Here is a 24,209-nt window from a genome sequence, read left to right as displayed (position 1 = left end):
CTAAACTAAATTACAAAAAAAACTCGCTAAATTACAAAAAAAAAAAGATTACAAGAATTTTAAACTAATTACACCTACTCTAAACCCCCTAAAAAAATAACAAAGCCCCCCAAAATAAAAAAATGCCCTACCCTATTCTAAAATAAAAAGTTAACAGCTCTTTTACCTTAGCAGCCCTTAAAGGGGCCTCTTGCGGGGCATGCCCCAAAGAAAACAGCTCTTTTGCATTTAAAAAAAACATACAATACCCCCCCCAACATTACAACCCATCACCCACATACCCCTAATCTAACCCAAACACCCCTTAAAAAACCTAACACTAAGACCCTGAAGATCTCCCTACCTTATCTTCACCACGCCAGGTATCACCGATTCATCCAGAAGAGGGTCCGAAGTCTTCATCCTATCCGGCAAGAAGAGGTCCAGAAGAGGGTCCAAAGTCTTCATCCTATCCGGCAAGAAGAGGACATCCGGACCGGTAGACATGTTCATCCAGGTGGCGTCTTCTATCTTCATCCATCCGGCGCGGAGCGGGACCATCTTGAAGCAGCCGGCGCGGATCCATCCTCTTCTTCCGGCGACTCCCGACGAATGAAGGTTCCTTTAAGTGACGTCATCCAAGATGGTGTCCCTTGAATTCCGATTGGCTGATAGGATTCTATCAGCCAATCGGAATTAAGGTAGGAAAAATCTGATTGACTGATTGAATCAGCCAATCAGATTCAAGTTCAATCCGATTGGCTGATCCAATCAGCCAATCAGATTGAGCTTGCATTCTATTGGCTGTTCCGATCAGCCAATAGAATGTGAGCTCAATCTGATTGGCTGATCCAATCAGCCAATTGGATTGAACTTGAATCTGATTGGCTGATTCAATCAGCCAATCAGATTTTTCCTACCTTAATTCCGATTGGCTGATAAAATCCTATCAGCCAATCGGAATTCAAGGGACACCATCTTGGATGACGTCACTTAAAGGAACCTTCATTCGTCGGGAGTCGCCAGAAGAAGAGGATGGATCCGTGTTGGCTGCTTCAAGCTGGTCCCGCTCCGCGCAGGATGGATGAAGATAGAAGACGCCGCCTGGAAGAACATGTCTACCGGTCCGGATGTCCTCTTCTTGCCGGATAGAATGAAGACTTTGGACCCTCTTCTGGACCTCTTCTTGCCGGATAGGATGAAGACTTCGGACCCTCTTCTGGACGGATCGGTGATACCTGGCGTGGTGAAGATAAGGTAGGGAGATCTTCAGGGGCTTAGTGTTAGGTTTTTTAAGGGGTGTTTGGGTTAGATTAGGGGTATGTGGGTGGTGGGTTGTAATGTTGGGGGGTTATTGTATGTGCTTTTTAAATGCAATACTTGAAGTTAGGTGTCGGCGATGTTAGGGAGGGCAGATTAGGGGTTAATACTATTTATTATAGGGTTTTTGAGGCGGTTTAGGGGTTAATACATTTATTATAGTGGCGGCGAGGTCTGGTCAGCAGATTAGGGGTTAATAAGTGTAGTTAGGTAGCGGCGACGTTGTGGGGGGGGCAAATTAGGGAGTAATAAATATAATATAGGGGTCAGCAATGTTAGGGGCAGCAGATTAGGGTTACATAGGGATAATGTAGGTTGCGGCAGTGTGCATTCGGCAGATTAGGGGTTAAAAAATTTATTAGAGTGGCGGCGATGTGGGGGGACCTCGGTTTAGGGGTACATAGGTAGTTTATGGGTGTTAGTGTACTTTAGAGCACAGTAGTTAAGAGCTTTATAAACCGGCGTTAGCCCATAAAGGCTGTTCCGATCAGCCAATAGAATTCGAGCTCAATCTGATTGGCTGATTGGATCAGCCAATCGGATTGATCTTGATTCTGATTGGCTGATTCCATCATTTTCATTCTTCAGTTGGACGTCGCCGGATGAAGATGGGTCCGCGGTGGAGGTCTTCAGGATGGAGCCGGTCCTCATCGGATGAATATAGAAGATGCCGCTTGGAAGATGATGGTTGCCGGTCCGGATCTACTCTTCTTCCCGGATAGGATGAAGACTTTGGAGCCTCTTCTGGACTTCTTCAGCCGCCGGATGATGGATCGCCAGCCCCCGCTTGGGTTGGATGAAGATTTTGGAGCCAGGACGGATCGGTGAACCTGGTATGGTGAAGACAAGGTAGGATGATCTTCAGGGGCTAAGTGTTAGGTTTATTTAAGGGGGGTTTGGGTTAGATTAGGGGTATGTGGGTGGTGGGTTGTAATGTTGGGGGGGTATTGTATGTTTTTTTTTACAGGCAAAAGAGCTGAATTCTTTGGGGCATGCCCAGCAAAGGGCCCTGTTCAGGGTTGGTAAGGTAAAAGAGCTTTGAACTTTAGTAATTTAGAATAGGGTAGGGCATTTTTTATTTTGGGGGGCTTTGTTATTTTATTAGGGGGCTTAGAGTAGGTGTAATTAGTTTAAAATTGTTGTAAGATTTTCCTTATGTTTGTAAATATTTTTTTATTTTTTGTAACTTAGTTCTTTTTTATTTTTTGTACTTTAGTTAGTTTATTTCATTGTAGTTATTTGTAGATATTGTATTTAATTAATGTATTGATAGTGTAGTGTTAGGTTTAATTGTAGGTAATTGTAGATATTTTATTTAATTAATTTAATGATAGTGTAGTGTTAGGTTTAATTGTAACTTAGGTTAGGATTTATTTTACAGGTAATTTTGTTATTATTTTAACTAGGTAACTATTAAATAGTTCTTAACTATTTAATAGCTATTGTACCTGGTTAAAATAAATACAAAATAAATATTAATCCTAAAATAGCTATAATATAATTATAATTTATATTGTAGCTATATTAGGATTTATTTTACAGGTAAGTATTTAGCTTTAAATAGGAATAATTTATTTAATAAGAGTTAATTTATTTCGTTAGATTTAAATTATATTTAAGTTAGGGGGGTGTTAGTGTTAGGGTTAGACTTAGCTTTAGGGGTTAATACATTTATTAGAATAGCGGTGAGCTCCAGTCGGCAGATTAGGGGTTAATACTTGAAGTTAGGTGTCGGCGATGTTAGGGAGGGCAGATTAGGGGTTAATACTATTTATTATAGGGTTAGTGAGGCGGATTAGGGGTTAATAACTTTATTATGATAGCGGTGCGGTCCGCTAGGCAGATTAGGGGTTAATAAGTGTAGGCAGGTGGAGGCGACGTTGTGGGGGGCAGATTAGGGGTTAATAAATATAATATAGGGGTCTGCGGTGTTAGGGGCAGCAGATTAGGGGTACATAGCTATAATGTAGGTGGCGGCTCTTTGCGGTCGGCAGATTAGGGGTTAATTATTGTAGGTAGCTGGCTGCGACGTTGTGGGGGGCAGGTTAGGGGTTAATAAATATAATATAGGGGTCGGCGGTGTTAGGGGCAGCAGATTAGTGGTACATAAGGATAACGTAGGTGGCGGTCGGCAGATTAGGGGTTAAAAAAATTAAATCGAGTGGTGGCGATGTGGGGGGGCCTCGGTTTAGGGGTACGTAGGTAGTTTATGGGTGTTAGTGTACTTTAGAGTACAGTAGTTAAGAGCTTTATGAACCGGTGTTAGCCCAGAAAGCTCTTAACTACTGACTTTTCTGCGGCTGGAGTTTTGTCGTTAGAATTCTAACGCTCACTTCAGACACGACTCTAAATACCGGAGTTAGAAAGATCCCATTGAAAAGATAGGATACGCAATTTACGTAAGGGGATCTGCGGTATGGAAAAGTTGCGGCTGAAAAGTGAGCGTTAGACCCTTTTTTGAGTGACTTCAAATACCGGAGGTAGCCTAAAACCAGCGTTAGGAGCCTCTAACGCTGGTTTTCACGGCTACCGCCAAACTCCAAATCTAGGCCTTTGTGTTTGTGATGCAGGAGGACCTCGGTTTAGGGGTTAATAGGTAGTTTATGGGTGTTTAGTGTACTTTGTAACACTTTAGTTATGAGTTTTATGTAACCGTTTTGTTGCATAAATGTCATAAGTACTGCTCTCAGATGGCAATATGGAAGTCGGGACTGACGTTGCATTACATGTTAAAAGGCTTACGGTACAGCTATACTGACAAGACTTGTAATGGCTGCGTTGCTGTTTTAATGCTGAAATGGCCATTTTTTCAGCGTTAAAAGTCTAACGCACAACTCGTAATCTACCTGTCAGTGAATTCTGCCTAAGTCAGTACTATAATCAGAATTTGTAAAATACCAGTTCCAATGCTGTATACAGAAATAAATACAAAATAGAAAGTGCAGAGTTTAAATATAATATAATATAAGTGATATAAAAAACAAAGCACAAGGTGTAAATCCAGCAGAACTGTCATGTCATGCAGTGCTATATTGCTCTGGGCTTGTCTCTCCTTCACATACAGAAATGCAGGGAACACCCCTTGGAGAAGTAAATCAAAATCTGTCTATTGAAAATTCTACTAGGGATCTTGCAATGCTGGAGGATCATTTTAGAATATCTCAATTGAGCGGAGAGGTTATAAATATCAGAGCCTTAGGGGCCTATTTATCAAATGTCTGTCGGACCTGATCCGACAGTGCGGATCAGGTCCGACAGACATCGCTGAATGCGGAGAGCAATATGCTCTCCGTATTCAGCATAGCACCAGCAGCTCACAAGAGCTGCTGGTGCAACGCCGCCCCCTGCAGACTCGCAGCCAATCGGCCGCCAGCAGGGAGGTGTCAATCAACCCGATCGTACTCGATCGGGTTGTATTGTGGCGATTCCTTTCCGCCTGCTCAGAGCAGGCAGACAGGGTTATGGAGCAGCGGTCTTTAGACTTGCCAGCAACACGGACCCACAAGCTCCATTCAGAGCTTGATAAATGGGCTCCATTGTGCCCAATGGTCTAAAGCTATCTACTCTGGAGAGATTATTTAATAAGTTTCATCAACACAGTAAGGTAACTCAAAGCATTTTAGAAAAGCAAAATTTAGCTTGAGATCTGTTTACCTAGCTATACAGGGTTCTAGATGTAAAGTAGAGACAATTGCATTACAATATAATGGTAAATTTAAAGCCCCAAAGATTTTTTGAGATTGCTCTCCATGCCAGGTCCATAGTAAATCACCTTTGATATGATAGTTTTTTTCCCCTTAATCTTCTGATAGGAATCTGGTTAAAAAGGCTTTATGCAAGAGTTTACTGAATCTCCTAAAGGGTAGATTTAATAGCAAAGGATTTCAATACAATTTGGGGATCAGTAGTAACATATGAATGACTATTAACATTAATATTCAAAGTAAAATACATTGTAATAGAAAACACAAACTGAATTCTTATAGTTCTTAAATGCAGCAAAATAGCTCAAATTATATTTTGTCTAGTTCTATATAAGACACGTATATGTATTTATGGCATTTGTTATTTGAAAAAATGAAACCCTGAAATCAAGGGTTATCAATACCTATATACTAAGAAATTGCATGTATTTTTTATTTTCAATCTAAATATTTAATTTATTTATAGGTTTAATTCTTTATAACTATGATATATATATATTAAATATCTAAAGGAAAACAAGAAGAAGACAGAATTCGAATGGAAAGAGAACGAGAAGAAGAAAAAAAGAGAGCAGAAGAAAAAAGAAAGAGGGAGGAAGAAAGGAAGAGGGCAGAAGAAAAGCAGAAGAGCGAGGAAGAGAGGAGGAAGGCAGAAGAAGAGAGGAAGAGGGAGGAGGAGAAGAGGAGGGCAGAAGAAGAGAGGAAGAGGGAGGAGGAGAGGAGGAGGAGGGCAGAAGAAAAGCAGAAGAGCGAGGAAGAGAGGAGGAAGGCAGAAGAAGAGAGGAAGAGGGAGGAGGAGAAGAGGAGGGCAGAAGAAGAGAGGAAGAGGGAGGAGGAGAGGAGAAGGGCAGAAGAAGAGAGGAAGAGGGAGGAGGAGAGGAGGAGGGCAGAAGAAAAGCAGAAGAGCGAGGAAGAGAGGAGGAAGGCAGAAGAAGAGAGGAAGAGGGAGGAGGAGAAAAGGAGGGCAGAAGAAGAGAGAAAGAGGGAGGAGGAGAGGAGGAGGGCAGAAGAAGAGAGGAAGAGGGAGGAGGAGAGGAGAAGGGCAGAAGAAGAGAGGAAGAGGGCAGAAGAAGAGATGAGGAGACAAGTGAGGTTAGAACAAGAGAGAAGGATCCAGGAGGATATCCAAAGAGAAAAACAGTCTCTTGAAAAAAAGCTTGCAGAAACTAAGGAGAAGCTCCAGTCAAAACGTTGTCAAGTTGCAGAATTCCAACAGCACTCCCAAATCTTGAACTTTGTTGTAGACGATGATGCTCTTGCCATCCAGGCCAATGAGGTGATGACTATCAGGCATGAGGGTTGTCTGGAGTCTAAATTGCTAATTGTAAATGGAAATCAAAATCAAACTTTAATTATTTAGATAGAATGCATATTTTTAAAATGATTACTTAAAGGGACACTGAACCCAAAAATTGTCTTTTGTGATTCAGATAGAGAATGTAATTTTAAGCAACTTTCTAATTTACTCCTATTATCAAATTTTCTTCGTTCTCTTGCTATCTTTATTTGAAAAGGAAGGCATCTAAGCTTTTTTCTTGATTCAGACCTCTAGACAGCACTTTTTTATTGGTGGATGAATTTATCCACCAATCAGTAAGGACAACCCAGCTTGTTCACCAAAAATGGGCCGGCATCTAAACTTACATTCTTGCATTTCAAATAAAGATACCAAGAGAATAAAGAAAATTTGATAATAGGAGTAAATTAGAAAGTTGCTTAAAATTTCATGCTCTATCTAAATCACAAAAGAAAATTTTTGGGTTCAGTGTCCCTTTAATTTCTTTTTATAAAATGTACCTATTTTACACCTAGATTACGAGTTTTGCGTTAACAGGGGTGCGGTGCTAATGAGCAGTTTATGCTCACCGCTCACTTGCAGACAGCGCTAGTATTAAGGGATTTTAGAAACCCGGCGTTAGCCGTAAAAAATTAGTGAAGAGCAAATTTTAGCTCCACATCTCACCTCAATACCAGTGCTGCTTACGTTAGCGGTGAGCAGTTAAAACGTGCACAATTTCCCCATAGGAATCAATGGGGGAGAGCCCGCTGAAAAAAAACCTAACACCTGCAAAAAAGCAGCGTTCAGCTCCTAACGCAGCCCCATTGATTCCTATGGGGAAATACAATTTATGTCTACACCTAACACCCTAACATGAACCCCGAGTCTAAACACCCCTAATCTTACACTTATTAACCCCTAATCTGCCGCCCCCGACATCGCCGACACCTGCATTATATTATTAACCTCTAATCTGCCACTCCGGACACCGCCGCCACCTACATTATAGTTATGAACCCCTAATCTGCTGCCCCCAACATCACCGAACCCTACATTATATTAATTAACCCCTAATCTGCAGCCCCCAATGTCGCCGCAACCTAACTACATTTATTAACCCCTAATCTGCCGCCCACAACGTTGCCACCACTATAATAAAGTTATTAACCCCTAAACCTAAGTCTAACCCTAAACCCCCTACTTAAATATAATTACAATACATCTAAATAAAATTACTACAATTACCTAAATATTTCCTATTTAAAACTAAATACTTACCTATAAAATAAACCATAAGATAGCTACAATATAACTAATAGTTACATTGTAGCTAGCTTAGGATTTATTTTTATTTTACAGGCAAGTTTGCATTTATTTTAACTAGGTACAATAGTTATTAAATAGTTATTAACTATTTAATAACTACCTAGTTAAAATAAAGACAAATTTACCTGTAAAATAAAACCTAACCTAAGTTACAATTACACCTAACATTACACTATAATTAAATTAATTACCTAAATTAAATACAATTAATTACAATTAAAAATATTATCAAAAGTATGGAAAAAAACACTAAATTACAGAAAATAATAAAATAATTACAAGATTTTTAAACTAATTACACCTACTCTAATCCCCCTAACAAAATAAAAAAGCCTACCAAAATAAAAAAAAAGCCCTACCCTACACTAAATTACAAATAACCCTTAAAAGGGCTTTTTGCGGGCATTGCCCCAAAGTAATCAGCTCTTTTACCTGTAAAAAAACAAATTACAACCCCCACCTGTTTTTTTACAGGTAAAAGAGCTGATTACTTTGGGGCAATTGTAATTCAGAAAGAGCATGCAATTTTAAGCAACTAATTTACTCCTATTATCAATTTTTCTTCATTCTCTTGCTATCATTATTTGAAAAAGAAGGCATCTAAGCTTTTTTTTTGGTTTCAGTACTCTGGACAGCACTTTTTTATTGGTGGATGAATTTATCCACCAATCAGCAAGGACAACCCAGGTTGTTCACCAAAAATGGGCCGGCATCTAAACTTACATTCTTGCATTTCAAATAAAGATACCAAGAGAATGAAGAAAATTTGATAATAGGAGTAAATTAGAAAGCTGCTTAAAATTTCATGCTCAATCTGAATCACAAAATAATTTTTTTGTGTACAGTGTCCCTTTAAGCGCTTTATGCTACGGCGTTGTAGTATAAAACTCTTAACTACTGACTTTAAAATGCGGTACCAGTCTTGACAGGAGAGGGTCTACCGCTCACTTTTTGGCAGACTCGTAATAACGGTGCTATGTAAGTCCCATTGAAAAAGAGGATACGCAATTGACGTAAGTGGATTTGCGGTATTTCCGAGTCTGGCCAAAAAAGTGAGCGGTGAGCCTGTCATTTCAAGACTCGTAATACCAGCGGGCGATAAAAAGCAGCGTTGGGACCAGCCAATGCTGCTTTTTAACCCTAATGCAAGACTTGTAATCTAGGTGTTAGTTTGTCATTTTTTTTTTTAAACATTGCTAATTTCCTTGAGAGAATACTTAGGTAGGCTTAGAAGCGTGCACGTGTTGTGAGCACTATATGGTGGCAGTGATTGCAACAATGTATTTCCCTATGTTTTAAATGCCGTTTGGGCTTACCTACGCATGCTTTATAGAAAAGAGCTACATTTTATCAAAGGACAACAAGAGAAGTTAATTTGATTTTAATTTAATTTTTTATTTCCATCTCTATTTATTAAATAAGAGAGCTAACCATCATATCAGAGTGTGATAGCTGGTAAGACGTTATGGGATGGATTAGAAGTTGAGCGCACATATTACAAGATGAAAGTAAAACTTGACGCACATTAAAAGTTACCTTCACAATTCGGGGTTCACCTAACCTTTTATGCTAACCCGATCGTGTTTTTTCAAGAGCCCTATTTCTGAAGGTAATATTGCATATTTTACATTCCAATGTTCTTCACACACAATAATATGTTCTATTTATTGTTAAATATATTGATATATATATAGATATATATATATATATATATATCACACAGGGGATATATTGCAAGCTCTCAGCTAAGATTAAAAGCAAAAATGGAAGTAAGTTACTGCATCTGGCCAAATGGGACAAGACAAGGTACTACGTCAAAGTCTCTTCCAAAACCTGGGTCCCTAATACAGCCATACAAATGCAAGCTCTCAATCAAACAAAGTGGGAACAAGTCAAGTGTGCACAGGCTTATATAATCACCCTTGACATATACAAAACATGAAAGGGGACTGGACTCTCAGACTGGACTAGGTACACATCCTATGACCCACATTTTGGGAGAGACCTTGCACGTCTTGAATTGTAATTCTTCAGTCCTTGTTGTCCGTTTACCTTTTGTAAAGAGATATGGACCAGCGCCAGCTGAAAAACCCTTTTTGCCTGGGATGGTGGTACCTAGTAACCACCAAAGGGGTTGTCAAGCAGTATAGAGGAAACCCCAGGCGCCAAACCAACCAGAGGCAAGGGATACGACAATGTGCAGAGGAATATAATAGATATTGGGTAAAATCAGAAATGACAAAATTTATTAGTACAACATAAATAAAAACTCATGGATCCATGCTACAAACAAATAATGCAATGTGAAAATCAATAACAATATAAAAATGAATGACAATATAAACCAATGCAATAATAGGATAAAAACAATGCAATATGAAATAAAAACAGTGTCATATAAGAATGGGTTGATGATTAGAACTCTCTGGTGAAGTTCAACCACCTACGCTAAATAAGTAAATGCTAAACAATGTCCATAAAAAATATCCTAAAAAATATCTAGTGGTGACTTAGTCCATCCTAGTACAAAGTGCAAAAAATGCTGTAATGTAAAGTGTCCAAATTGTCTCATTGAGGATATATTTTTTCACTGAGTATTTTTTCACTGAGGAATCCCTTTCTCTTTACTGAGGACTAATTGGAGACAATTTGGACACTTTACATTACAGCATTTTTTTGCACTTTGTACTAGGATGGACTAAGTCACCACTAGATATTTTTTAGGATATTTTTTATCAGTGATGTGCAGTCACTAGAGGCAGGTGAGGCAGTGCTTCACCTCTCATATGGGCAAAAATATATTTTTTTTTATTGGCTTTAAAAAAAAAATTGGCACAAGCAGGTCTGCCCACCATTACACAACATGCTGCGCCATCTACTGGATGCAAGTGGTTAAGATCATTGCATGGCCCATTAACTGCTTATTTGAGGCAGTCCTATTTGGGCTGAACCAATCCAGTGAGAGGCATTAGTAAGTGGAACTTAGGGTTGGGGCTGGATGTTAAATCATATAAAACAAATCAAAAACGGAAAAAAACAACTTTCATATATTTTGTTGCTGTCCTGTGAAGCTGCTAGCTTTGCTAAAGTGAAAAAGAGAGTTCTGTTCTTCCCCTCTAAGTGCAGTGGAATGTGCCACTGTCACTTCCTGAATCCTTACAGAGCAGGAGAGAGGCAAAGAGAGCAGTGTTTCACCCACATCTTATTAAAGTAAGATTTTACAGAAAGGGATTCTGTTAGTGAAAATGATCATTTAATGAATGTGGTTTAGTGTTTTTTTTACTCTTTTAGAGCAAAGGATCGTTTATGTATTTTGTTTACTCAAACTTTACACCCACTAACTTAGCAGCTTGCCTCTGTACTAATGTATAGTCTTACTTACTGAACTCTCTGTAGTTCTGCTTTTTATTACTTTAAAATGCAGTGGTCCCTCTCTCCCCCCCCCTTGTGTGTGTGTGTGTGTGTCTCTATATATATCTAGCCATCTCTCTCCTTATGTGTTGTTCTCCCCCATGGTCTCTTTCTCTCTCTGTCTCTCTTCCTCCCCCTCTGACTCTCTCATCCCTTATGTAATGAAATAATCTATAAGCATAATTTGCAGCATTAAAGTAAAATGTATGTTTTAAACATATTTTAATGGGCATGGATTTCTAGATCTCATAATCAGAGCAAGCATTGTGTTATCTGGCAAGAGTTTCTGTTACAATCCTTTTAGACTAAAATCAGATATTTACTAAGTTGACCAGTTTTCCAAGACACCATTTAAAGGGACATGAAACCCATATGAAACCCATATGCAAATTTAAATAACTTTCCAATTTACATCTAATATCTAATTTTCTTCATTCTTTTGATGTCCTTTGTTAAAAATATCTAAATATGCTCAGTAGCTGCTGATTGGTGGCTGCACATAGATACCTCATGTGATTGGCTCACCCAGGTGCATTGCTATTTCTTCAACAAAGGATATCTAAAGAATGAAGGCGTATCCTGCCACTGCCTCACCAGCCTCTGACGTGACTGCACGTCACTGTTTTTTATGGACATTGTTTAGCATTTACTTATTTAGCGTAGGTGGTTGAACTTCACCAGAGAGTTCTAATCATCAACCCATTCTTATATGACACTGTTTTTATCTCATATTGCATTGTTTTTACCCTATTATTGCATTGGTTTATATTGTCATTCATTTTTATATTGTTATTGATTTTCACATTGCATTATTTGTTTGTAGCATGGATCCATGAGTTTTTATTTATGTTGTACTAATAAATTTTGTCATTTCTGATTTTACCCAATATCTATTATATTCCTCTGCACATTGTCGTATCCCTTGCCTCCGGTTGGTTTTGGCGCCTGGGGTTTCCTCTATACTGTCCGTTTACCTTTGTTTGGCGTATGGGAAACGGCCAGGAGACAATGATCACCTCTGCTTAGCTGCGTTCTCCCGAACCAGTGTTGGCGTGACAACACATAGGAGATCGCTATCCCGCAAAGTGGGGCCGGTACCGTGAGCAGGAAGCTGTTTTTAAGCTGTGTGCTATCTATCTCCGTGAGATCAGTGTGTTGGTTATTAAACGATACAAGATGTTATACCTGCAACACCTATTGTAACACGGATGCTAACTATGATGTATATATTACATTGAATTTGATTACTGTGAATGTATTTTGCACAGAGTGTGTTATACTTAGAATAGATATAGGCTTACACCAGTAGTATATACTAAAAAAAGCATTTAACTTGATACGCGGTGTTGGAAGCCCTTCCTGAATTTCATATGTATTTTGGTAATTCTGATTGAAGTATGGTTAACATACACAGATGAATGTGTTGTATTCTCTCATTAACAGGAGGCTTAGTGCACTTGGCACCCAGGAACTATACTAACGTTAGTGTCCTGGGTGCCAAACTTCTAAGCCTTCTGTTAGCGCGGCCGCGGCTCTGACAAGAAGAGGCTCAGGTTAGCAAGCTCTCCAGAGTGTGTTACGGTAAGTATATAGCTACAGGTGAACTTTACACCTGTAGTTTTGATACATTTACATTTGTTTTAACGAAAACTAATGTAAATGTTCAACTAAAATTCAATTTTTGTTTTGTTTTAAACAAAAAAAGAAAACCTATTAGTGCAGGCAACAAATATTTTGGGAAATTAATTTCCTTGAATATTCGGTATGACTTTTTTTTTTTTACTCATCTCTAATATATATATATATATATATATAAATAAATTTAAAAAGACCACACTCTCTGAATAGTACAATTAAGGAAAAACTAAAAAGTTTAATGTGGTAATATTTTGGGGAAGTGCTCCCCTTCCTCAAACGAACAAGAACAATATAGAAACACAAACTTTTGAACCCAGAAGTCCCTCCCTCCGTGCAAATTGTGCTCAAACCAATCACTATGGCAACCTTAGTGGAAAGCATAAACCCATAGGTCCCATAGTAGTGCATAACCTTTATTTATTAAAATACAGAACAATAAATCATTCCTAAGGTTTATTATGTTATTAACGTAGTTCCGGATTCTATTGAAGTCTAGAACTAATATATATATATATATGTTTTAGCCCTTAGCTTTTTTATTTTTTATTTATATAATTTTTATTGGATAGTGTTAATATGAGTGTAATTTTAATTTCATATGTATTTATGTTGTGTTTAGTGCAACATTTTTAACTTACTAGTCTTTACGCAAGTTTTCAAGTCGAGCTAACCTGCCAAGTGTAAATCATGATTGTGCTGTTGCGTTCACATTTACTTTCAACTTGTAATACCAATGCTCTTTCTGTTGTGCGCAAGATGCCGGGGAAAAAATAATATAGCTTGCGTGCAAACATTAGTGCCACTTGTAATCTAGCCCTACGTTAGTACTAATAGCTTGTGAAAGTATTAATGAATATTTCACAAGATATTATCCTAGTATATAGAATAGTTATAAACAAATTAATGTATGTATAAGAATGTGATTAAAAGCGAAACAATTTGTGTTAATGGGACGGTAAACACAAAATGAAACTTAAATTGATTGGATAGAGCTTGAAACTTTCAAATGTCAATTTTGCTTAGTTCTCTTGGTATCGTTTGTAAAAAAGTAACCCTAGGTGACCTCAGGAGCGTGCACATGAATTTAGCCATTTGTCAGCTGTGTTTTTAACATTATTTATAGCAATGTTATACATAGTAGCAAACACTGCTGCCATAGACTGCTATTGAAACGTGCAAGCCGATTTATCAAATGTCTGTCCGACATGATCCAATCAGCTGATCATGTCCAACAGACATCGTTGAATACGGACAGCATACGCTCTCCGCATTCAGCATTGCACAAGCAGTTCTGGTGAACTGCTGGAACAATGCCGCCCCCTGCAGATTCGTGGCCAATCGGCCGCTAGCAGGGGGGGCCAATCAACCTGATCATATCTGATCGGGTTGATTGCTGTCCGCAGCCTCAAAATAGGCGGACAGGTTATGGAGCAGCGGTCTTTAGATTTTCTTCTGTTTCCGCGAGCTGAAAACAAGGGGCATTAAGCTCCGTTCGGAGCTTGATAATTCGGCCCCTATGTCTTCAACAAGAAATACCAAGAGAACAAAGCAAATTTGATAATAAATTGCAAAGTTGTTTAAAATTGCATGCCCTATCTGAATCATGAAAGTTTGATTTTGACTTTGCTGTCCCTTTAAGAAATTTCTGCTATTTAAGCTCAATAATGGGAGATTAAACATCTCTTCTTCAGGTCCAGGAAAACTGTAGAGCATCCAATGAAAAACAGGCATGGACTAAGTAACTATTTTAAATAGAAAGGAAGTTTTTCATGTTAGGTATGTAGAGCATGAAAATAAAACGATAACATTTTTCATTTGTTTCTATATTTCAGATTAAATATGTTGAAGAAAAGTTTCATAAACTCTTGAAAGATTACAATATTCAGGAAAATGAAATAATGTTATCTAGAAACATTGCAGAGCGAATAATGGCGCTTCAGCATCAAGCTGCAGTTGAATATTCCAGGAAAAATAATTTACCCATGTTTTGTCTGACGAATATGGAAGATGTTTTCAGTTTTGAGAATCTCTCCTTAAGCGAAAATATAAAACTTCTTAAGGCAATGATTAATGTTTGTCTAACTGACTCAGCAAAAGCTGATTTTCCAATGTCCCAAAATATTAGTAAAATAGATGCAAAGACATACTACTTGTCACTAATGATAAATAAACTTTACAAAAAAAACAAGACCATAGCTAAACATGTAATGCAGGGCATAATAAACAATTTTTCAACTTTTAACCAGGAATTCATAAGTCAGATCATATTCAATAATATTTGGACTCCTACTCAAGCTTTGGAATTCTATCTAGAGGCAGGCAGCAAAAACATATCTCAATGCAAAGTTGAGCGGATCCTGCATGAGGCCCAAACTTACATGATATCAGCAAATAAAGCAATCTCTGCGCTTAATGAAAATGACCCCACAATGTATCTGAAAATGCAAATTATGGAAGGGGACAAAGATGTCAAGTCGATTGTAGAGGAGATGAGATCTAATGGTCACCCTGAAAACCTTCTAAGAATTCTTGAAGTGGTTTTGCAGGAAGTAGTTAGGTTACTTCCTAATTTCTCATCTATAGATTTAGATGAAAATATGAAGAATGAAGGAATCCAAGAAATAAGAAATATTGACATAGAAAATCCGAATATCAAAAGTCTTGTGAAGATTTTGATTGGCTTATCAGTTGCTATTGAAGACACAACAACTTCAAAAAGTAGAAAAGGCTACTTTCCACGTGCCACCCAACTTGCTTCTCTGTTAACACTTCTCTTGTTCAAGACACCAGACACCAAGAGCTGCCTTTTGGAGATTGCTACAGGGGAAGGGAAATCTACAATAGTGGCAATGTTTGCTTTAATACAGGCCATTAGAGGAAAAACTGTGGATATAATCACCAGCAACCCAGTACTAGCCCGTCGTGACCAGGAAGAATGGAAGAAATTGTATGACATGTTTGATGTAACTTGTAGTGTGATTCCTCCCAAAGGTATAGACGAATGTTCTGACTATAGGGATAGAAATAAACTCCTCCAAGATGCTTATAAATGTGATGTTGTGTATGGAACCGTAGATGCCTTTGCAGCAGACATCCTTAGACAGGAATTTGAAAAAAAAACAACTAGAGGCAACCGTAAATTTGACATTGCACTGGTAGATGAAGTGGATTATATGACTCTAGACAATGGCGTTCAGATCACTTTCCTCTCTCATGATGCCACTGGCATGCGCCACTTAGATCAGTTACTAACTGCAATATGGGCACGAGTGTGTTTCTGCCAGAGAATTGAAGAGGCAGAGACAGGTGACATTTTCTGGACATCTGGAATACAATATTTCCATAAGTTAATAACAGATGCTGTACTGGGGCAACAAACATCTGAAAATTTCACTCCTGATGAAATTCTAATTTGTGCTGTGCAAGAAGGATTCCTTGGAGAAGAGGATTTGGAGATAATAAAATCAGAAAAAAATAATTCATCAGAATCTGCCACTAAAGGTGTAGAAAACAATCCCGTGGGAAAGCTACTTAAAAAACTAGGACCATCTCAACAGAAAGCTCTTTTAACAATATTTGGAAAAGCCTTAGATGATGCTGTGCAATTTAAATTTTATGAGTTAAAAAACGGAAAAGCATCCTTAACAGAATCTAGCTGTGAGACAAATGATAGTCCTACCATCTCTGTGTTACTATTGGAAGAAGGGAAAGCATGTATGTTGATGAGTGAAAAAAATGTAATTGATGCAACTGCAGAGGAAATCTCCTCTAAAACCAAATATTCTGATAGCTATCAACCAACTGATATTAAGGATAGTGATGGAAAGGCCATTCTTCTGCCAGGGTTTTTAAAAGAATATGTAAAGAATAGACTCAATGTCTTCATAGAGAATGCTCTCAGAGCATTAGTGATGGAGAAAGGGAGACAGTATACAATTGATTCCAGAGAAAAGTCTGACTCACATGAAAGTGACTGTATAATTCCTATTGATTTCAAATCAACAGGAGTTCTAGAAAAAAACAAGCGCTGGGGAGATGGACTACAGCAGTTCCTTGAGATAAAGCATCAACTTGCTATAACACCATTGTCTAATGTAACCAACTTCATGTCCAATGTCCACTTCTTCCAACGATATTCCTGCAACTCTGGAGTATATGGAGTATCTGGAACCCTTGGTGATGAGAGTGAATTTATATTTTTGAAAAAACATTTTAAAACAAGTTGCTATCCCATGCCCACTCATCGACACACCAAGAAAGTTGAAATACCAACTATACAGGTTGGAGGAGGCAAAGAGGCATGGATCACTGAAATATGTAAGTGTATTAAGAAAAGGACAAGTCCAAAAGAATGGATCAAAGGTCAAGCTGTCCTGGTGATTTGTGAAGATGTCAAAACAGCAGAAGAACTCCAGTTGAAACTGATAGAACTCAATGCAGTTTCCAGCCCTGAAAAAATTACCCTTTATACAAGGAACGATAAGCATGATGTAGAGAAGCGAGTGTTTGATTCTGGTGATGTGATTTTGGCAACAAACTTGGGTGGTAGAGGAACAGACATTAAAGTCACTGACAATGTGAACTGTAGTGGAGGTTTATTTGTTTATCTCACTCATTTGCCTGCTAACCTGAGGGTTGAGAAACAAATATTTGGGCGCACATCCCGTAAAGGAAATCCAGGAATGGTTCAAATGATATTAAATCAGCAAAATCTGTCTCCCTCATATAAAGGTCAATCAGTTGAAATGATCAGGGACAGGAGGGAGAGGTATGAGGATCAGCGTATCCTATATATGGAGAACGATGAGCTTTTGGAAGTAGACATGCGTCATGAGCTTTTTACCCACTTTTGCAAATTCCTTGACGAGTTTGAGAACAATTACTCTTTAGTTGAGAAATCTGACATTTACAACATTAAGGCTTCACATAGCTACATGTCTGCTTTGTCCAGTAGTAATAAATTAGATTATCAACCTGCTCTTAATGCCCTAAAGGAAACCTGGGCCATATGGCTAACGTTGCATGAAGAAGACATTAATAATCACAAAGACCTAATGCCCCTGAAGGATGACCTGAGCAAACTCCTGTCATATAGATCTGAAAATCTTCTACAGGGGACATCTAATAATTTTTACGATTTCATTAAAGTAGCCATGGATAGAACATACTTACACATTAATGATCATGAGAATGACTATGGTGCCTTAGATTACTGGAGGAAAGTAGAAAATACTGACCCTGTCTACAGTGCCATCTCACTTTACAATCGTGCTTTTATAACTATCAATCTTGAAAAGGAAAATTATGAACAAGAAGCTATAGACCTATTGACAGAGGCAAAAAAGACTATGAATGTGTATATCTGTGAAGCAACTAACGTAAACTCTTTTGGATACATAACTCATGGTACAGGGTTTCCACCACATCATGAAAAAAACAATTTTACTTTACAAATTGAAGCACGAATGGGCTTACTCAAAGCTTGGGTAAATAGTATTGATAAGTCCATAGAGAAATTACAAGATTTAAAATCAAAAAAAGAAGACGCAATAACCAAAGAGATCGCAATCTTTGGTCTCTTAGATAACTATAGCAATATAGTTGCGGCTGAGCTATCTCTACTTTATGATTATGGGCTATCATTTGTCTTTGAAGTGAAGAAAAAGCCAAAGTTCTGCATAGATGCTCTGATATGTTTTATACTTGGTGTCTTGCAAGTCCTGGCTGGGATTGCAGTCTGTGTCTTAACCCTTGGCGCAGCTACTCAGATTGGTATGGGCTTCATTTCTGAAGGTATCAGTGATATGATTTCTGGTGCAGAAGGGATGATAAAAGGAGCTTTTGATTGGGCAGAATGGGCTATATCCAAAGCTATTAGTATTGCATTATCACTAGTTACTGCTGGATTCAATGTTGCAGAAAAAGTAGCAAAGGCTGTATTCAAGGCGGGAAAAGAGTTGTTAAATGGAACACGGAGTCTTGCATCAGCAGCAAAGAGTATTGCAAGTTCCACCAAAGCAATATTGACAACAGCAACCAAGAGTGTAAAAACGGTTGCTTCAAAAGCATCTGTACAAACAGTATCTCAATCTATTAAAACATTTGCTAAAAGTGAAACAACTAAAGTGGTGCTAAAAGAAACACTAAAGTCCACAGGGAAAGTACTAGTCACGCAGGCAGCTTCGAAAGCTTTAGACTATGCTGTTGACGCAGGAGTTGAAGCTGTTTTTAAGGAAATAATAAAGAATTCAATCAAGAAGCAAGTCACTGACTTTGTGAAAGGCAACACGGAACTAGAAAAAGCTCTTATCACTTTTATTGTAGAAAATGGGGTTCCAGATTTTACATTAAAAAGTGAAAATCCTTCTCACTACAAGATATTCCCAACTATAGAAAATCAAACAAAGGAAATGGTATCAAATTTCACCAAACATACATTTAAAAAGATTGTTAATGAGGACCAAACTGCTAGAAAAGTTGTATCAGGGTTGCAGAAATCAAGCAAGTTTGTTATTGCAATATTGAAAGAAATGAAAGCAAATGGCAGCTTAATTAAAGGGATTCAACTAAGTGTTCATATTGCACAAACTTGTACTAAACTTGCTGACACGTTGAATTCTTTACCCACTGGGGAGGTAATCAATGGCAAAATTATACCAATCTTAATCACAAAACTACCAGGTGCATTGAACTTCAAAAATGATGATCGGAGAAAGTTCCCTGAGGTATCGAGGTTGAATCAAGAGCTACAGAATTCAGTATCGGCTTGTATTTCTGATGAGTTTATTGACTTGATAGCTGCCAAGTTAACAGATTTGGTTAAAACTGAATGGGGAAACCCTTTTATACAAGAGGCTACTGGAGAACTAAAGAAGAACGCAAACGAATGGTTACTGAAAACCCCAATGAAAAAGTTCTTTGTCTTTTCAAGTCAGACCGATATTAAAAGTTCAGAAAAATCAGATCAAGGGGACCACAATAAAGAAAAGATTAGTGCATTTATAAAGAATATACAGGAGAATAATGACATGGCCATACATTTAAAGCTCAAAGTTCTGACCAAATGTGAACTGCTCAACAACCAAGGGATTATACTGACAATAATAAAGGATGGCAAGAAGATATCTACTGAGCATTATTCTTCATTACAGTCATCAGAAAAGAACATCCAGATCCAAATGCAAGAGAGGTAAGATGGTTGTCATCTATACTAATAGTCTCAAAGTGTGTATAAGCATTTACTCAATGATCTCAATATTGGTCATTTGATTTCAAGCGCGGAAACAGAGATATGTGTAAAAGGCTGTTAGCCCTGATTTTAAAATAAAATGAAATTAAGTCATTTGAAACCTAGAGGGTGGGGAATAATTTATTTAACTGTTACTAATTAATTAGTTGTGCAATAAAGTACTTTGTGTAACATTTAGAGAAAATGTTTTATGCAAATACAATTATTTGTATTTAGTGAAAAGGTTATACTAGAATTTTTTCACACTTCCCTTATGCTAGATTTGTTTTTTGTTGTTCTATTACCCAGTTGTAACAATGCAAAGACATAATATAAGGGCATCTCTATGTCTATAGCCAACAAGAGAAAGTGCTCCGTGAACAGTTATTCATCAGCTACTTCAAGCTGCAATTTGTCAGGGGGGAGCCAATCACCTTCAGCATTGCTGAGGTCACATTTTGCTTTATTGTAACCTCATGAGATTTCACTGAAGTCTTACAAGATTTCATAGTGAGCTACCTTAAAATGAGGCAGGAAATAACATGACTCTAAGGCACATGCCAGATGTTTACTGCCTTGCAAGTCCTGGGACTAGCATCCTGATTGGCTGTTTAAAAGTCTGTTAAAAATGGGATATGATTACGAAGGACATTTTGAGATAAAATATCTTCATTTTATTTACATAGAGATGTTTAGGTGATATTTTCTAGTCAACTTTTTAAAAATATGCTGAATCACTTTCAAGTAATTTAACATATGAATATCATGTCTTTTTAATGAATATTTACAAAGTAACACCTACAAAAAAAGCAATATAGAACAAGCTGTAGTATTAATGCATAGACATATGGAATGTTCTGATCTAGCATAACCATTGGGAAGCTATTAATGTTAATACTGATGGAATGTTCTGATCTAGCATAACCAATGGGAAGCTATTAATGTTAATACTGATGGAATGTTCTGATCTAGCACAACCATTGGGAAGCTATTAATGTTAATACAGATGGAATGTTCTGTTCTAGCACAACCAATGGGAAGCTATTAATGTTAATACTGATGGAATGTTCTGATCTAGCACAACCAATGGGAAGCTATTAATGTTAATACTGATGGAATGGCCTGATCTATCACAACCAATGGGAAGCTATTAATGTTAATACTGATGGAATGTTCTGATCTAGCACAACCAATGGGAAGCTATTAATGTTAATACTGATGGAATGGCCTGATCTATCACAACCAATGGGAAGCTATTAATGTTAACACTGATGGAATGTTCTGATCTATCACAACCAATGGGAAGCTATTAATGTTAATACTGATGGAATGTTCTGATCTAGCACAACCAATGGGAAGCTATTAATGTTAATACTGATGGAATGTTCTGATCTAGCATAACCAATGGGAAGCTATTAATGTTAATACTGATGGAATGGTCTGATCTATCACAACCAATGGGAAGCTATTAATGTTTATACTGATGGAATGTTCTGACCTAGTACAACCAATGGGAAGCTATTAATGTTAATACTGATGGAATGTTCTGTTCTAGCACAACCATTGGGAAGCTATTAATGTTAATACTGATGGAATGTTCTGATCTAGCACAACCAATGGGAAGCTATTAATGTTAATACTGATGGAATGTTCTGATCTATCACAACCAATGGGAAGCTATTAATGTTAATACTGATGGAATGTTCTGATCTATCACAACTATTGGGAAGCTATTAATGTTAATACTGATGGAATGTTCTGATCTAGCACAGCCATTGGGAAGCTATTAATGTTAATACTGATGGAATGTTCTGATCTAGCACAACCAATGGGAAGCTATTAATGTTAATACTGATGGAATGGCCTGATCTAGCACAACCAATGGGAAGCTATTAATGTTAATACTGAGGGAATGTTCTGATCTAGCACAACCAATGGGAAGCTATTAATGTTAATACTGATGGAATGTTCTGATCTAGCACAACCAATGGGAAGCTATTAATGTTAATACTGAGGGAATGTTCTGATCTAGCACAACCAATGGGAAACTATTAATGTTAATACTGATGGAATGTTCTGATCTAGCACAACCAATGGGAAGCTATTAATGTTAATACTGAGGGAATGTTCTGATCTAGCACAACCAATGGCAAGCTAATATTATTAATATTGATGGTATCTCCTGATATAGCACCAATGGGAAGCTCAAGTTCAGCTATGTGGAGTCAGATGGAACAGTGTCACCTGCAACTGATTATGGGGAACTGGGGCTGTACCAAGCTGTGAGCAAGGCTATAAGCAAGAATGATATGGACATAAAGGAATCAGCGCTGGCTCTAAAGAAAGGGGTGGAGCTTAAGGTAAAGTTAACAATTCCTAAAGAATAGTTAGGGGTAGTTTTTACTGATATGTGGTTTCTTGTGATCTATGGAAGTAATTTAAATGAACATGAAGCCCAAACATTTTATTTTGTGATTCAGATAGAGAATAACATTTTAAACAACTTACTAATTTATTTCTATCTAATTTGCTTCATTATCTTAACCTTTGCAGAAGAAACACCAATGCACTACTGGGAGATAGATAACGCAATAACATAAAGCAAATATGTGCAGCAACCAATCAGCAGCTCCTATGCCTACCTATGTATGCTTTTCAACAAAGTATACCAAGAGAACAAAACAAATTACATAATAGAAGTAAAGTGGAAATTTGTTTAAAATCACAAGCTCTATCTGAATTATGAAAGAAAAAATTGTGCGTTTAATATCAATTAATGAACATAAAACCCATTATTTTTTCATAATTTAGTTAAAACACAATTTTTAAAAACACTTAATAATATACTTTTATTATGAAAGTTGCTTCATTCTTGTGGTATTGTAGGCAGGTAGTGTGCGTGTGTCTGAACCATTAAAGGGACACTGACCCCAAATTTTTTCTTTTGTGATTTAGATAGAGCATGAATTTTTAAGCAACTTTCTAATTTACTCCTTTTATCAAATTTTCTTTATTCTCTTGGTATCTTTATTTGAAATGCAAGAATCTAAGTTTAGATGCCGGCCCATTTTTGGTGAACAACCTGGGTTGTCCTTGCTGATTGGTGGAAAAAATCCATCCACCAATCAAAAAGTGCTTTCCAGAGTTCTTAACCCAAAAAAGCTTAGATGGCTTTTATTTCAAATAAAGATAGCAAGAGAATGAAGAAAAATTGATAATAGGAGTAAATTAGAAAGTTGCTTAAAATTGCATGCTCTATCTGAATCACAAAAGAAAAAAATTGGGTTCAGTGTCCCTTTAAATGGCTTCAGTTTAGCAAGAATGGCTGTAACACATTGTGCATACACTGCTGCCATCTAGTGCTCAAAATGAATAACACTCTAAAAGAATGATTTCAACATTACTGCCTGATATGACTTCAAACACATGCACACTAACTACCCAAGTATGCTCTTCAACAAACAATTCTATAACAACAAAGTCCCTTTGATAATAGATTATATTATTGTATGCTCTATTTAAATCATGAAAGAAAAAATAAAGTTGCAAGCAAGCTATATAAATTATTATTTTAAAAAAAAGATGACTTTTGAAAAAAAAAAAAAATGTGATACATTTTAAATAGCCTTATTTATTTGCAGAAAAATATTGACTTTCATGTTCATTTAAAGGGATCTTAAACAGTGCTCCTTTGGTAAAAAAACAATATGTTAAATCAAACTAAACATAAAAAGAAACTGACTGTGTAAAAAAAAGAAAAGAAAAAACATAATTTATGTAAGAACTTACCTGATAAATTAATTTCTTTCATATTGGCAAGAGTCCATGAGCTAGAGACATATGGGATATACAATCCTACCAGGAGGGGCAAAGTTTCCCAAACCTCAAAATGCCTATAAATACACCCCTCACCACACCCACAATTCAGTTTAACGAATAGCCAAGCAGTGGGGTGATAAAGAAAGGAGTAGAAAGCATCAACAAAGGGAATTTGGTAATAATTGTGCTTTATACAAAAAAATCATAACCACCATAAAAAGGGTGGGCCATTATGAAAGAAATGAATTTATCAGGTAAGTTCTTACATAAATTATGTTTTCTTTCATGTAATTGGCAAGAGTCCATGAGCTAGTGATATATGGGATATCAATACCCAAGATGTGGAGTCTTCCACTCAAGAGTCACTAGAGAGGGAGGAAATAAAAATAAAAACAGTCATATTCCGCCGAAAACATTAGTCCACAACCCAAAAAAATAAGTTTATTTCATATTTGAAAGAAAAAAACTTAAATCAAAAGCAGAAGAATCAAACTGAAACAGCTGC

At 37.2% G+C, this 24,209-nt stretch overlaps 1 protein-coding gene across 2 annotated transcripts in view; it reads left to right on the top strand.

Annotated features, from left to right (window-relative positions):
• Positions 1-24,209, top strand: part of LOC128635611 (uncharacterized) — a 119,499-nt gene that overhangs the window by 87,541 nt on the left and 7,749 nt on the right. For both annotated transcript variants that reach the window (XM_053688674.1, XM_053688675.1), the window contains exons 4-6: positions 5,516-6,279; positions 14,490-19,846; positions 22,077-22,245. In XM_053688674.1, the coding sequence (XP_053544649.1) occupies positions 5,516-6,279; positions 14,490-19,846; positions 22,077-22,245 (6,290 nt within the window). The remainder of the gene's footprint in view (positions 1-5,515; positions 6,280-14,489; positions 19,847-22,076; positions 22,246-24,209) is intronic.

This window comes from Bombina bombina, chromosome 7 (genome assembly GCF_027579735.1).
Source record: "Bombina bombina isolate aBomBom1 chromosome 7, aBomBom1.pri, whole genome shotgun sequence".
Taxonomy (NCBI): domain Eukaryota; kingdom Metazoa; phylum Chordata; class Amphibia; order Anura; family Bombinatoridae; genus Bombina; species Bombina bombina.
Note: the sequence above shows the minus strand (reverse complement) of the source record. Positions and strands in the feature narration are given on the sequence as shown.